We start from the raw sequence: 17,011 nt of genomic DNA, 5'->3' as shown, positions 1-17,011 counted from the left end.
GACACCCGGGAGCAACAAACGATGCGGATGTTCTTCTCATTTCCACAAAATCTCCTGTCTGCTCCCCTGACTATAGAGTCTCCAATGACGACAGCTTTCGTCTTCTCCGACCGCCCTTCTGTACCATAGGGCCAGAGACAATGCCAGAGGCCCTGTCACTGTAGCTCACAACTGGTCTGTCCTCCTCACCAACAGTATCCAGGACGGTAAACTTATTATCCAGGGGAATGGTTACAGGGGTGCTCTGCATTACCTGTTTACTCACCTTTGCATTCCACCCTCTGACTTTTACCCAACGACCTGCTTCCGGTAGCCTAAGTGTGGCTACCTCCCTGTAGCACTCATCTATGACTGCCTCTTCCTCCTTTATGAGTGGAATGTCATCCAGCTGCTGCTCTAGATTCCTCAGACGGTCTTTCTGATCGCCCAGCCGCATGCACGTCTGGCAGATGTGAGTCTGACTCTGCGGGAGAGGGGAATTCCCCGAAAATTGCCACCTCTCATAGGAGAGGCGCATCACCATCTCAGGAGGCATTGTAAAGACTAACTGGGAACAGGCTCGTCCTCCGCCTCTTCCCGTCGAAGCCTCTCGAGTCAAAGCCTCAAAGCTACACTCTTTCACTGGCCCACTTATTCATTGACCGCTCTGCTGTGTTCGATAGTTCTGGGCATATATTCACTACAATTGGGAAGAATGAATGTCGACCTCATTGAAATCTTTCGATTGGTGAAAATGATTCTGTAGTATGGCTGTGGGGAGGACATTTCCTATGGTGGGACAATCTGACCAACGGACGCAGCTTTAGAACAGAGGGTTGTCCTTTTAGAACGGAAACGATGAGGAATTTCTTTCAACAGAAAGTGAAGAAGCTGTTGATTTCTTTGCCACTGGCAGCTGTGGAGGGAAGGTTTTTTATTTATATCTAAGGCAGAAGTTGAGAGAATTTGTATTTGTCAGGACATGAAGCCAAACGGGGAGGTCGCAGGTGATTGGGGCTGAGGTAAATTTAATCAGCTGTGATGAAATTGCGGAGCAGATGAGTTGGGTAAAATGACTTAATTCTGCTCCTATATTTTATGGTTTACCGGAAATCAATAAGTCAAGCACTTGTGATTTGCTAACATGAAAAACCAATAAGCTGGGTAGATTGTTTTTCATCAGCTTTATTGGAAATTACTGATTCGCTGGCAGTCGGTTGTGTAAATTGACGCTACCTCCACGGTGTCAACTATTTCTACAGCTAAATATATTTAGCAACGCCTATATACCCTCCATTTTCCCCACTCCCTATTCCTTTTGAATCATCTGAATCACTAAATATCAAACTCGGTAGTTCATATGCATCTGTCTCTGTTTTGAAGATCTCACTTTTCCCAGAAGTCATTGCAATAATCCACAAATCTGGCACCATCCCCTGCACCATCACATCATCCAGAGCACAAAATGCTGGCGCATTTCATCAATCCAGGCAGCATCTATGCTCAGAAATAAACAGTGAACATTTTCTGCCGAGACACTTCATCAGGAAATATTTAGATGCCTCGTGGATTGCAACTATGAAAAAAAAAACTTCAGCAAACAAATTATTTGGTGCTTGTGGCAGCATCACACGACAGGATAATTTGTGTGATAAACTTTATAAAAAATATTGTGGAACTCAACAGAGTACAGAGTCACTGACACGTACAACACATGATCAGCTTATTCAGCCTATAAACTCCGTGCCGTACCATTTAAAATTCCTACTCCCATCCAGCCGCATAGGCACTATAGCCCTCCGCATTCCTTCCTACCTTGTATCTATCCAAACATCTGCAGAAAGTTGAAATCAACCCTACAGGCACCAGTTGTGTTGGCAGCTGTCTCCACACTCTCATGGCCCATTCATATTTCTACTCATATACCCATTAATGCTTTTATATTTCACACTTAGCAAATGACCGCTAGTTTTAGTCCTCAATGGAAAAAGGCCTGCTGGTATTTATCCTTTATATAGCCTTCATCATCTTCTATTCCTGTATAAAATCTCCTCCCAAGCAATGAAGTCCCAAACAGATTAATCTGCTCATAACTCATCTCCTCCGGACTCGGCAATACACTTGTAATTTTTCTCTGCACTCCTCAAACTTATTTGTATCTTTCCAAGTCTGGGCACAGCACTACACATTAGGCCTCATCTTTTGCACTCAGTACTTCGATTTATGAAGACGAATTTTCCAACAGCTATTTTTACAAACATATCTCCTTGTGGCGCCACTTTCAATGAATTATTGCCCTGTTTACACAGATCACTTAGTTTTACGTTATTTCTCTGTGCCCTACTGTTCACCTTGTAAGTCCTGCCCTGCTTCTGCAGTAAATTCCTTCTGCCAATTTTCAACCCATATTTCCAGCTGCCCAGACCACGCCGCAGGCCATGATAGACTTCCCTACACCCAAATATTGCTTCATCAGCAAATTTGCTTATTACGTTAACGATGGTATCATTCAGATCGTTGATGCAGATGACAAACTAGAAAAGTCTCAGCAGCAAGTCCTGCGGCACACCACTAGTCACAGACCTCGTCAGAAAGGCAGCCATCTACTACCACATTCTGCCATCTTCCACGAATTCAACGTCTTATGCAATTTACCACCTCACTTTGAATACCGAGCGACTGAACCTTTGTGACCAACCTCTAATGCAGGTGCTGGTAAATGCCTTACTAAAGTCCTTGTAGGAAACATTCTCTGTCTTGCCTTCGTCAACTGTCCCGGTAAATTCATCGAAAACGCTATGAGATGGGTTATCACGACATTCCTTCACAGAAAGCCATTCTGACACTCCCTGATGAGTCCATTAATTTCGAAATACTCATATATTCGGTATATGAGAATACCTTCCAAAAACTTTTCACTTCCGATGCCAGGCTCGACGCCATATAATTTCCGGCTTCATTTCAGATACTATCTTAAACAATATTGGCTATCCTTCAAACCTCTGGTACGCCACATTTTTGTAAGGATGCTTTATTTTTGTAAGGATGAGCACTCCGTCAATATCTTCCGTACTTGCATTTCGCAGGGAACAGCTTGTCAGACCAAGTCATTTATGCAGCCTAATTCCTCTTAGAACAAATTACCGCCTCGACTGTAATCTGTTTGGGATTCATGAATGTGATGACGCTTTCCTTTATTCTTTCGACTCTCTCTACGTCACCCGAGTAAATACAGATTTAAAAAGCCACATCGCGTCACCTCCATCTCTTTAGACTCCACGCAATTATTTGCCACCGAGCACGTGCAAAATGCGAGACCTGGCATGTTGACGATCATCAGCAGTGTCATTTGCTATTCATAAATCCGATATACACCTAGCAGGTATGGAACTAGCACATATATCACCCTCATTTTGGAACATACATGAGAACATCACACTGGATATCATTTCGATTTATACATGTCTGCTAGAATAGGACAATAAACACATTGTAGTCACGTAAATCAATTCCTGCTCTCTAACCAAGGACAGCTTTATACTCTGTGCACAAGTGAGCTGTAATGTTGATTTCCAATGCAATACTCAGAATCTTCACACTCTGGTGAACTTGCATTGGGAATGCCATAAAAGAGAGCAGGATTCAGACTGGTGCCCTGAAGGAGGGTCTCGGCCCCAAACGCAGACAGTTTACTCGTTTCATTAGGTGCTGCCTGACCTGCAGATTTCCTCCAGCATTGTGTGTGTGTTTCTTCAGCTAAATATAGGTCTTAACATAATAATAAAATACATAAGATTATTTAGAGCTCTCCAATATATCTGCAGTAATATAAACGGTAGTCTTAGCGCTGCAGAGCACGGCTAACGCATTTTCTATGTATCATCCTAGTATCTTGTAACTGCTGCATACTGTAACAAAAAAAGCGCTTACGAATTCCATCAATGTTCTCTTCGGGAATTTGCATCTCCGCGCTTGGTGACCTTTGAACTTCATCATCTTTATTGGCAATGGCTTCTTCACTTTCGGTAGCGTGCCGTTGCTCAGCCGATGGCTGAGATTTGACGGGGTTTTGATCAGCATCCTGATTTTGATTGGAATCTATATCAGATTGATTGCGATCTTCCTGGTCTTGTTCATTTTCAGGAGCTGCAGCTTGATGACCTACTGTCAACAAGGGAAAGTGAAGAGGTGATAGACAGGAGATACAGGGAGATAGTTATCTCGAGGCTACAGGACAGAAAACTGGATGACTGTCAGGAGAGGGAAAGGCCATGCCTGGATAGTGAAGAGAATGCCTGTGGCTGCCCCCCCCCCCCAACTACAAGTATATCGTTTTGGATGTTGTTGAGGGCAATGACCTGACAGGGGACGGTCACGGTGACCGGGTCTCTGGCACTGAGCCCGGCGCTGTTTTGCAGGAGGGAAGGAGGGGAAGAGGAATGCGGTAGTCATAGGGGATTACATAGTCAGGGGAACAGACAGGAGATTCGGTGAGCCTGATAGAAATGCCAGGCCTGACGAAGGGTCTCGGCCCGAAACGTCGACAGTGCTTCTCCTTATAGATGCTGCTTGGCCTGCTGTGTTCCACCAGCATTTTCTGTGTGTTGTTAGATACCGGCATGGTGTGTTGTCTCCCAGGTGCCAGGGTACGGGATTTCTCGGATCGAGTCCACAATATTTTAAGAGAGCGGACGAGCAGACAGCTGCCTTGCTACATGTTGGTACAAATAATATAGATAGTAAGAGGGAGGAGGTCCTGCAATGAGATTTCCGTGAGTTAGGAAGGAAGCTGAGAATCAGGTCCTGCAGAGTAGTAATCTCAGGATTGCTACCTGTGTCACGTGCTAGCGAGGTCAAGACTAGTAGGATCAGGCAGATGACCGCGTGACTGAGGGATTGGTGCAGGGGGCAGGCTTCAGAATCTTCGATCATTGAGGATCTTTGCTGGGTGCATTATGCCCTGTTTAAAAAGGATGGCTTACACCTGAACCCGAAGAGGACTAATATCCTGGCGGAAAGGTTTAATAGATCAGATAGAGACGGTTTAAACTAATTTGGTAGGGGGATGGGAACCGAAATGATAGAGCGGAGGACGGGGAAAACAAAAATAAATCTAAGCTAGTGAGCAGTAAAATGTCAGTCAGGACAGGCAGGTAATGGGGCAAACTTGCAACCATTGGGATCAGTTCCAGTGGAATACAGATGCAGTGCATCCAATGCAAATGTACCAAATACTGTACTTAAGGTGTTATATTTAAATACACGCAGCATAAGGACTACGCTGGATACCGTGTCGTACAGCTACAGATTGGCAGGTATGATGTTGCGTACATCACTGAGACGTAGCTAAAGGATGCACGACTCTTGGGGTTGAACGTCCAAGGATATACGACGTATCAGAAGGTTAGGCAGGTAGGCAGAGTGGGTGTCGTGTGTTTATTGATAAGAAATGATATTAAATAATTAGAAAGAGGTGATAGAGAATCGAAAGGTGCAGAAATTTTATGTGTTGAGCTAAGAAATCGCAGGGGTGAAAGGACCCTGATTACAGTTATATACAAGCCCCCACACAACTTCAGTGATGTGGACTACAAATTACAACAGGAAATTGAAAAGTCTTGCAAGAAGGGTAGTGTTATCATCACTTGGTGGATTTTAAAACGCGAGTGGATTGGGAACATCAGGTTGGCCCTGGATCTCAAGAGAGGAAATTTGTAGAATATTTACGAGATGGCTTTGCAGAATACCTGCAGAATATTGCAGAATTTTGCAGAATTTGCAGAATATTGAGTATACTAGGGGGTTCCGCTGTACTGGATTGGGTATTGTGTAATTAACCGGTGGTGACTGGAGAGGTTGTTGAACACCTAGGGGACAGTGATCATAACATGATTGAGTTCACTGTGAAATTTGAGAAAGAGAAGCCGAAATCCGATGTGTCAATATTTCAGTGGAGTAAAGGAAATTACAGTGACAGGAGAGTGGAACTGGCTAAAGGTGACTGCAAAGGGACACTAGTGGGAAGGATGTCAGAGCAGCGGTGGTTGGAGTTTATGCGAGAAGCGAGGAAGTTGCAAGACCTATATATTCCAAAAAAGAAGAAATTTTCGAACGGAAAAATGATGACCGTGTCTGACAAGAGAAGTCAAAGCCAAAGTAAAAGCAATGGAGAGGACACACGAAGAAGCAGAACTTAGTGGGAAGACAGATGATTGGGAAGTTTTCAGAAACGTACAGAAGGGAGCTAAGAAGGTTATTAGAGGGAAATAATGAGAAAAGATGAATTATGACAATAAGCTACCACATAATATCAAAAAGGATGCTTAAAGCGTTTTCAAGTATATAATGAGTAAAAGGCAGGTGAGAGTAGATATAGGACCGATAGAAAATGATGCTGGAGAAATTGTAATGGTAAATAAGGAGATGGAACAGAACGAGTATTTTTAATCAGTCTTTACTGAGGAAGACATAAACATTATACAGGACACTCAAGGGTGTCAGGGATAAGAACTGTGCAGACACAATTACGACAGAGGGAGTGCTCAGTAAGCTGAATAGTCAAAGGGTAGATAAATTTCCCGGACCAGATGAAATGCACACTCGTGTACTGAAGGAAGTGGCTGTGGAGATCGCAGAGGCATTAGCAATGATCTTTCAAAAGTCAATATATTCTGGCAAGGTTCAGGAGTACTGAAAATGTCACTCCGCTATTTAAGAAGTCGCAGGGAAGCAAAAAGGAAATTATAGACCTGTTAGCTTGACATTGGTGGTTCGGAAGTCGGTGGAGGCGATTGTCAAAGATGAGCATAAGGAGTACCCTGAGGCATATGAGAAGAAAGGCCGAAGTCATCATGGTTTCCTTAAAGGAAAATCCTGCCTGACAAACCAATTGCAATTTTTGAGGAAATTCAAAGTAGGCTAGACAAGGATGTTGTGTATTTGGATTGTCAGAAGGCCTTTGGCAAGGGGCCGCAAATGAGGCTGCTAAACAAGACAAAAGCCCATGAAATTATGGGAAAGTTACATACGTGGATAGAGCGTTGGCTGATTGGCAGGCAACTGAGAGTGGGAATAAATGGATCCATTTTGATAGCTGCCGGTCACCAGTGGTGTTCCACAGGCATCCGTGATGGGGCTGCTTATTTTACGCTGTATATCAACGATTTCAAGTATGGAATAGCTGGGTTTGTGGCTAAGTTTGCTCGTGATGCAAAAAATACTTCGAGGGGTCTCCAAAGGCTGAGGAAGCAGGGAGTCTGCAGTGAGACTTGGATAGCTTGGGAGAATGGGCAAAGAAGTAGCAAATAAAACACAGTGTTGGAAAATGTCTGGTCATGCGCTTTGGTAGAAGTAATAAAGGGGAAGACTATTATTTAAATGGGGAGAGAATTCAAAGTTCTGAGATGCAAAGGGACTTGGGAGTCCTCGTGCAGGATACCCTTGAGGTTAACATCCAGGTTGAGTCGTTGGTGAAGATGGCGAATGCAATGTTGGCATTCATTTCTAGAGGAATAAAGTATAGGAGCAGGGCTGTGATGTTGAGACTCTATAAGGCACTGGGAAGAACACAGTTGAAGTATTGTGTGGAACTTCGGGTTCCTTATTTAAGAATGGATGTGCTGACGTTTCTCAGGGTTCAGAGAAGATTCACGAGAATGATTCCAGGAATGAGAGGGTTAAAATATGAGTAATATTTGAACGATCTTGGACTGTACTCCTTGGAGTTTAGAAGAATGAGAGGGAACCTCATAGAAACATTTCGAACGTTAAAAGGCATGAACAGAGTGGATGTGGTAAAGTTGTTTCCCACGGGGCGGGAGTCTAGTACGAGAGGGCATGGCTTGAGTATTGAAGGGCACCAAGTCAGAACAGAGATACGACGACTTTTTTTTAGTCAGACGGTGGTGATCTTTGGAAGTTATTGCTACTGGCGACAGTGGACGCCAAGACATTGGGTGCATTTAAGTCACAGATTGACAGGGATCTGAATAGCCAGGGCATCAAAAGTTATGGTGAGAAGGCGGGGGAGTAGGACTAAATGGGAGAATGGATCAGCTGATGATAAAATGGCGCTGCACAGTCGATGGGCCGAATGTCCGACATTTGCTCTTTAATCGTATGGTCTATCGTCTTATTTTGAACGTAGTAATATGTCTTCTGTGAGCTTTGAGTCATTTCCAGATCCGTGAGCTATGAACGAAAAGCTCTGTATTAATTAAGCTTGGTAGATATTTCATTTGAAGATGGATATAAGGAAACAATTCTCAATATTTTCTCTTGACGTGTTTTCGGAACCGTGCAGCTCTGTTTCTGGTAAAGTTGCAGGTTAATCTTCAAACAGTTTATTTGCTGTGACATCTTCAGATGTGCTGTGAGAAATTCAGCTTGAATATCATCAGCACCCGCCTTTTCCTCTTCATCGATCTCGGATTCACTGTGGATCAACTGGCCTTGTTCAATATCTTTCAGAAGATCAGAAGCAATTTTATGGAATATGTCAACATTTTAATGATTACTTGCAAGATGTAATGAAACATTTCGCGGGAATCTAGGCTATAATTTGGAAGGGAAATTCGAAATTAATCAAATTCAAATACAACAGAAGTTAATCATTACTGCAGCAACATGCTGTATATTAACTCTGAATCATACCAAATTCTGCTCGCATTGAAACAAAGAAACATAAAAAAAAAATCAGCAATATACCGACTCTTCAGTCCACAGCGCTGTGCAGAACATGTACTTCCTTTAGAAATTACGTATGCTTATTTTTTTTCTGAGCTTCATGTACCGGTCCAAGGGCCACTTAATAGAATCTACTGTATTCGCCTACACCACCGCCGTCAGCTGCCCATTTCACGCAATCACCACTCTGCGTAATAAGTTTCTCCTGACGTCCCTTGTGTTCCTACTTCCATGCACAGAAAAACAGTGACTTCTCGTGTTAGCCATTTCAGTTTTCGTAAAACGACTATGAATATCCACACGATCAATGCCTCTGATCTTCTACTACACCGCTATCAGGTCATCTCTCATCCTCAGTCACTCCAATGAGAAAAGGCCAAGTTCATTCAACCTTTTTTCATAAGGCATGCGCCCTAATCCAGGTAACATTCTTGTAAATCGCCTCTTCACCTTTCTACATCCTTCCTGCAATGATACGACTAGAATTGAGCACTGTGCTCCAAGTAGAATCCGACGAGGGTCCTATATAGCTGCAACATCCCATCTCGGCTCCGAAACACATTCCCATGACTGATGAAGGTCAATGCACCGTATTGCTGTTTAACCACAGCCAACCTGCACAGTAGCTTGGAGTGTCCGATTCACTCAGACCCCAACTTCCCTCCGATCCTCCACACAATCAAGAGTGATACCACTAATACAATATTATGCCATCATATATGAACTGCCAAAATAAACCACCTCGCACTTGTCAGTGTGAACTCCACCTGCCACTTCTCAGCTCCGATTTGCATTCTATCAATTTCCCACGTTATCCACAACACCGCTACCTTTGTGTCATCAGCAAATTTACTAATCCATCCTTCCACTTCCTTATCTATGTCATTTATAAAAATCACGCAGAGTAGGGGTCCCAGAAAAGTTCCTTGAGGCACACCACTGGTCACGGAACTCCATGCCGAATACGACGTGGATACAACCACCCTTTGGCTTCTGTGTGCGTCAGTTCTAGGTCCACTAAGCAATGTCCCATTGGATCCCACCGCTATTTACTTTTGCAGTGAGCCTTGCATGAGGTACCTTATCAAAGTCCTTGCTGAAATCCATATACTCTACATCTACTGTCTTGTCTACATCAATATGTTTAGTCACATCCTCAAAAAAATTCAATTAGGCCCATCAGGCAGGACCTGCCTTTGATAAAGCAATGTTAAATATTCCTGATCATACATTGCCTCTCTAAGTATTCATAAATCCTCCCTCTCAGGATCTTCTCCATTAACTTTGCAACCACTGAAGACTCAGTGGTCTATAATTTACTGAACTATATCTACTCCCTTTCTTCAAATAAGGGAAAACATATCCGCTAAACTCCAATACTCCGGAACCTCTGCCGTCTCCGTTATCGATGCAAAAATCATTGCCAGAGTCTCAGCAATCTCCACAGTCGCTTCTCACAGTAGCCATGGGTACATCACGTCCGGTCCCAGTGAATTATACAACTTGATGCTTTCCAAAAGATCCAGCACATTCTCTTCCTTAATATCAGAATAGTGTAGCTTGCAGTCTGCTGTTAGTTATCCCTATAATTACCGGGCTTCTTTTCCGTAGTGAATTGTTTATTAAGCACCTTTGCTATCTCCTCCGGTTCCATACACACTTTTCCACTGTCACGCATAATTGGTCCGATTTTCTGACGTCTTATCCTCTTGCTGTTCATATACTTGTAAAATGCCTTGTTGTTTCCATAATCCTGTCGGCCAAGGCATTCGTATGTCCCCTTTTCTCTCCTAATTTCATTCTTCAGATCCTTCCTGCCAGCCTTATCAATTTCTAGGTGTCTATCATTATCTATTTTTGAACCTCTCGTAGGCTTTTCTTTTCTACTTCTCTAGATGTTCAACAGACTTTGTTCACCATGGTTCCTGTACACTACTCTCCTGTGTCTGCTGTCCTGAAGGAGATTAAAGGCCCGCAAAGAAGACAGATTACTCTTTTCATTACGTGCTGCCTGGCCTGCAGAGTTCCTCCAGCATTCTGTGCATGTTTCTGCTGCTAAATAAACCTTATATAACAGAATGATCAGTTGCTTATGATTGTTCGGAGCTTATCAATAAATGTGCAGTAATATGAACGCTAGTCATAGCGCGGTAGTGCACGGCTAACACATTTTATATGTATTGTCCTCAATACGCAATTTTTTGCGGGAAATTATAACGAAAACCCTTACCATTTCCGACTACGTTCTCCTCGTGGCTTTGCATCTCCGCTCCTGGTGTTGACAGTGTTTGAACTTCATCAGCTTTCTTGACGATGTATTTTTTACTTTCGATAGCAGGTTGTTGCCCAGCCCGTGGCTGAGAAGTCGGCTGGACCTGATCAGCATCCAGTTTAAACTCGGAATTATTAACAGATTGACGGCGGTCTTCCTGGTGTTGTTTATTTTCTTTTGGTGTTTCCTGGATAATTTCTTGAGGCAAGGCAGCGTTTCCTTTAAACTCTGGAAGGAATATTAAAATTTCAGTTCTGTTATGATGAAAGAAAGTTGCTCATTCGTCCCTGTGGCTGCGAGATTGAGGAGTATTTTCAGTTTGAAATTACTTAATCAACACGGCCACACACGCCAGCACATGGCACATGATCCTTTCGTTTCACTTACAACAAATACAAAATGCCAGACCAGCATCGTTCCGAAATATTTTAGCTCAGGGATACCTAAACTCGGCACGTTCTGAGATCCATGTATAGAACTGGTGTTTACCGTGATCTTGGATGCGTGGAAAATACAGCATTATGTTCACTAACATGAGCTGAAATTGAGGATTTACTTCAAATATTTGGTATTTTAATATACATTTGTACTACAACATTTCAGTTTATTCAGTTCATTTGGGATCCTACGCATTCAATTTAATTTTTATATTTAAATACAAAATTTTGAGATATAATCAATGCCAGAGGCGTCCCGTACGATAAAATAAATCTTAACAACGTCAGCTTGTTTAGATAGTTGTTAAATATTTGTCGCTAAACTGTCGTACCACTACTTAATGCGAAGCCCTGATTAGGATTTATTCTACTGTGCTTGGAACTAAATTATATTAGGAGTTTCCTATAAAAGCAGTGTGTCATGACACTGGAAAGCATGTTTTGGCTTCAGTTAAGTTAAAGACACATACCGTCCAACGTAGGAATGCGAGTTAATCAGTCAGGATTTTGAGATTTGTGAGAAGGTTCGAGAGAGGTGTGGGGAAGTGTTTTATGAAGGACAGTAGTCTCGTTCTACATCTTTAGATGGTAGATGCGATAAGGGTAAGATCGGGAGATTCGAAAAGAAGGCGCGAGTACAAGCGATGATTTGCGAGATGAAGGATCCCGAGATGGGAAGGTCTACCGGTCAACAGTGATGAGAATTCAGCACCGTGAGTTATGGTTTGACCGAGCTTTAGGACGAAACGAACACTAATGGCCATGCTCGTATTTAGATTTAAGTGACGGCAATGGTGTCTTTAAGTTACACTTCTCTTACTTCAGTTTCTGTCTATACTTATTTCATGAAGCTGAAATTAATAAACACACTTTATAATTTTATTCATTATACGATCTGTTATTTCTTGCCCGCTTATAATTGTGTATTGTCAATATTTTCAGAACATTTCTTAGATAACACGCTCCTGATTTGTTGAACATTAAATCATAACGACCATGGTCTTATTTGTTTATGATGGTGGCCTTCGCACCATTGCGTCAAGCAGCTGTTAGAAGAGGCGGCTAATGAGCTGAATTTGTAAATTAACCCTCTTTCACTCTCTGAATACCCATAGCTCTGTCACGAGCCACGGCACCAAACTGCTACTTGAATTTCTGAACGACACTACACTGAATGGAGTAATCACAAGTAGGAATGAGGCAGCCTGCAGAGAAAATGTCATCATCCCGACACAAGAATATAACCACTCCCTCAACGTCGCCAAAGTAAAGGAGCTGGTTGTGGACTGCAGGAGGAATGAAGTCAAGCTCATACATATTAACATGAATCGATATGGGATTGAGAAGGTGAACAAGTTTAAGTTCCACGGCAAAACCATCACCGAGGATCTCACGAGGTCTGTACAAACCGGTTGTGTGGTGAAAAAAGGCAAAACAGTGCCTCTTTCAGCTCAGACAGTTGCTGATGTTTGGTACAGGACCCACCCAAATTCCAATGAACGTTCCATATGGGGTTCTATTGAGATATCCTGAGTGGCTGCCTCACTGCCTGGAATGGGAATTGTACCTCCTTTAATTGCAGTTGTCTGCAACGTGTGGTATGGAGGGCTCAGCGCATCTTTAGATGTAAGCTTTCGTTTATTCAGGAGCTTTACAAAGACAGTTGTGCAAATAAGGTCCGAAGGATCATTTGGGACTGAAGTCACTCCAACTACACACTATTCCATCTGCTACCATCCGAGAAAATGTACGGTAACAGAAGAGCCAGGACCAGCAGTCACTGGAACAGCCTCCTCCACCAGGTTATTAGACTGATGAATTAATGCTGACACAACTGTATTTCTTTGCTTTATTGACTATCTTGATGTACATATTATTCTTGATAAATAACTATGGAAAATATAGCACGTTTAGATAGAGACGTAACATAAAGTTTATTTTGTTACTGCTCATGTATGTGAAGAACGTTGGGAAATGAAACGATTCAATTCAGTACAATTCTATTAAAGAGTTACAGGATCTTTTCAGAGAGGGTTGATTCCTCCAGTTCGGCAGTGAGTTTGTCAAAGCAGTTTATGCAGAGCACAACTGCCCCTAGTCGTTGCGGTCCTCACCCTAATTTTGGCTCAGAATCAATTCTCACTGGTGTAGAGATTCACGCTGCACACGCTTCCCGCACATCAGATCATCTCTGGCTGTAGATACACCGTCCATAAGGATAATAATCTAAACACGAACGTCGCACTTTTTTTCCCATTTTGCATCTATGGGGGAAACTCCTAAATGTAGGAGTATCAATATATGTCACCCAATACGCCGTCAGTCCAGCGCTTATTTTCATTTGTGCATACGTGCATTCAATTGCGGCCGGCGTGCGTTCGCTAATGTTACATTACTGCTTCAATTCCAGTGATTGCCACCATGTGGAAATTAAAACTTATCAGTAAATCATTAATGTGATGTAATGCGCAATAGACGATAACGAAATGTTCCTACAATTATTGTTTTACCTGCAAGCTCACATTTCTGCCTGCCGCCAGGTAAACAGTGTTTTGTTTTCAGAATGGCAATATATTTCATTGCCCTGCGGTTTGAAAATGTTTATACTTTGTGTTCGCTGGATTAGTTTGCCCGTTTTTACGCGATATTTTTTACGCATTGGAGTTTGGTTTACTTTGTTTCGTTGCTGTTGTGCAAAGACAAATGTCAGGGTTATATGTTACAAACATAGCTTAATTCTGAATGCACGTTGAATCCCGAAAATTACATTGTGATTATTTGTTTACTTTGAGCATGGCAATATGCCTTCTGTGAGCTTTGAGTCATTTCCAGAATAACAAGACATGAACGATAAAGATGTCTATTAAATAAGTTTGGTAGACATTTCATTCGCCGGAGGATAGAAGGAATAATTCATACCATTTTCTCTTGGCATACTTTCCGAACCTTTTAACTCGAATTCTGGAGAAGTCACTGGTTGATCTTCATACAGTTTATTTGTTATGCTATCGTCAGGTTTGCTGACAGGCTGTTTGGCAACTGCTGTGGGGAGTTCAGCTTGACTTTCAGCAGGACCCATCTTTTGCTCTGCACCGCTTTTGGATCCACTGTTAATCAACTGGCCTCGTTCACTTTCTCCGAGAGCATCTGGAGGAAATTTATGGAATGTGTTAATATTTTCATAAATTTCTGGAGGGAAAATTCTACTGATTATTTGCATTATGAAATAAAACATTTCTCTAGAGTCTGGATTGGAAACTGGAAGTGAAATGTTAAATCAATCAAATCAAGCTACAACTTAACTTAAACCGCACTGCAGTAACACGTGACATGTCAACTTTGAAGCATTCCGAATTCTGCTTGCGTAGAAACGTTAAAAACCTAGAGCACTATACAGGCTCTTCGGCCCATATTGCTGTACCCAACTGGTACTTATTTTAGAAATTACGTATGGTTATCCCTGGTCCAGTATTTTTCCAAATTCTGTGTAGCGATCCAAGAGCCTCTTAAAAGACCCTATCGTTTCCGCCTCCGCCACCGACGCCTGCAGCCCATTCCACGCACTCATCATTCTCTACGCAATAGCTTACCGATGACATCTCCACTCTACCTGCTTACCTTAACCTTTACCTTATTTACCTTAAAACTGCGCTTTCTCGTGTTAGCTATTTCAGTCTTAAGAAAGAGCCTCTGACGATTCGCACGATCATTGCCACTCGTCATCTTATACATCCATGCACACTGTCACGCTTAATTGGTCCTATACTCTGACATCTTGTCTTCTTGTTCTTCATGTACTTGTAAAATGCCTTGAGGTTTCCTTAATCCTGTTGGCTAAGTCATTCGTATGGATCATTCTCTCTCCTAATTTCATTCTTCAGGTCCTTCCTGCTAGCATCATTTTCTAGGCGTCTATCATTATCTATTTTTGAACGTCTCGTAGGTGTTTTTTTCTGCTTCTCTAGAGTTTCAGCAGGCTTTGTCCACCATGGTTCCTGTACACTGCTCTCCTGTGCCTGCCCCTGGAGTACTGAAGGAGGATCAGGGCCCGAAAAAAATACAGTCTACTCTTTTCATTAGGTGCTGCCTGGCATGCAGAGTTCCTCCATCATTCTGTGTGTGTTTCTGCTTCTAAATAAACAGCACTAGATTTGTTTGCCCGTTTTTACGCGATATTTTTTACGCATTGGAGTTTGGTTTACTTTGTTTCGTTGCTGTTGTGCGAAGACAAATGTCAGGGTTATATGCTACATACATAGTTTAATTCTGAATGCACGTTGAATCCCGAAAATTACATTGCGATTATTTGTTTACTTTGAGCATGGCAATATGTCTTCTGTGAGCTTTGAGTCATTTCCAGAATTACAAGATATGAATGATAACGAATTCTATTAAATAAGTTTGGATGTCATTTCATTCGCCGGAGGATATAAGGAAACAATTCTTACCATTTTCTCTTAGCATGCTTTCCGAACCTTTTAACTCGAATTCTGCTGATGTCACTGGTTGATCTTCATACAGTCTATTTGTTATGCTATCTTCAGATTTGCTGTCAGTCTGTTGGCCAACTGCTGTGGGAAGTTCAGCTTTACTTTCAGCAGGACACGTCTTTTGTTCTGCATCGCTTTTGGATCCACTGTGGATCAACTGGCTTCGATCACTTTCTCCGAGAGAATCTGGAGGAATTTTATGGAATGGGTTAATATTGTAATATTGTTATAAATTTCTGGAGGGAAAATTCTGCTGATTATTTGCTTATTATTTCTGCTGATTATTTGATTATTTATCATGAAATAAAACATTTCTTTGGAGAACTGGGTTGAAAGTTGGAAGAGATATGTTAAATCAACCAAATCAAGCTACAAAATAACTTAATCCGTGACATGTCAACTTTGAAGCATACCGAATTCTGCTTGCATAGACACATTGAAAACCTAGAGCACTATCCAGGCTCTTCGGCCCATATTGCCTGTACCCAGCAGGCACTTATTAGTCCTGACGAAAGGTCTCGGCCCGAAATGTCGACAGTGCTTCTCCCTATAAATGCTGCCTGGCCTGCGGTGTTCCAGCAGCATTTTGTGTGTGTTGTTGTTTGAATTTTCAGCTTCTGCAGATTTCCTGGTGTAGATACTTATTTTAGAAATTACGTATATTTAACCTTGGCTCTCTATTTTTTCAAAGTTCTGGGTAGCGATCCAAGAGCCTCTTAAAAGACCCTATCGTTTCCGCCTCTGCCACCGTCGCCTGCTGCCCATTCCACGCACTCATCGTTCTCTGCGCAATAGCTTACCGATGACATCTCCACTGTACCTGCTTACCTTAACCTTTACCTTAACATTGACCTTAAAACTGCGCTTTCTCGTGTTAGCTATTTCAGACTTAAGAACAAGCCTCTGACGATTCGCACGATTAGTGCCTCTCATCATCTTATACAATTCTATCAGGTCACTTCTTATCCTCTGTCGGTCCAAGGAGGAAGGACCAAGTTCACTCAACATAGCCTCGAAGGGCATGCTCCCCAATCCAGGGAACATCCTTGCAAATCTCTTCCGCACTCTTTCTATGGTTTTCACTTCCTTCTATTGCGTCACGGAGCTATTAGCAGAGCCGGCTAATGATCTGAATTTGGACATGAGAC

General features: G+C 42.4%; 1 protein-coding gene across 3 annotated transcripts in view; it reads right to left on the bottom strand.

Annotated features, from left to right (window-relative positions):
• LOC132386050 (uncharacterized) overlaps positions 1–17,011 on the bottom strand; it is a 158,051-nt gene that overhangs the window by 34,497 nt on the left and 106,543 nt on the right. For all 3 annotated transcript variants that reach the window (XM_059958340.1, XM_059958342.1, XM_059958341.1), the window contains 3 exons: positions 15,822–16,049; positions 14,293–14,520; positions 10,895–11,164 (listed from right to left, as the gene is read on the bottom strand). In XM_059958340.1, coding sequence (XP_059814323.1) covers positions 10,895–11,164; positions 14,293–14,520; positions 15,822–16,049 — 726 coding nt within the window. The remainder of the gene's footprint in view (positions 1–10,894; positions 11,165–14,292; positions 14,521–15,821; positions 16,050–17,011) is intronic.

Source organism: Hypanus sabinus, unplaced genomic scaffold (genome assembly GCF_030144855.1).
Source record: "Hypanus sabinus isolate sHypSab1 unplaced genomic scaffold, sHypSab1.hap1 H_1, whole genome shotgun sequence".
In the NCBI taxonomy this organism is placed as follows: domain Eukaryota; kingdom Metazoa; phylum Chordata; class Chondrichthyes; order Myliobatiformes; family Dasyatidae; genus Hypanus; species Hypanus sabinus.
Note: the sequence above shows the minus strand (reverse complement) of the source record. Positions and strands in the feature narration are given on the sequence as shown.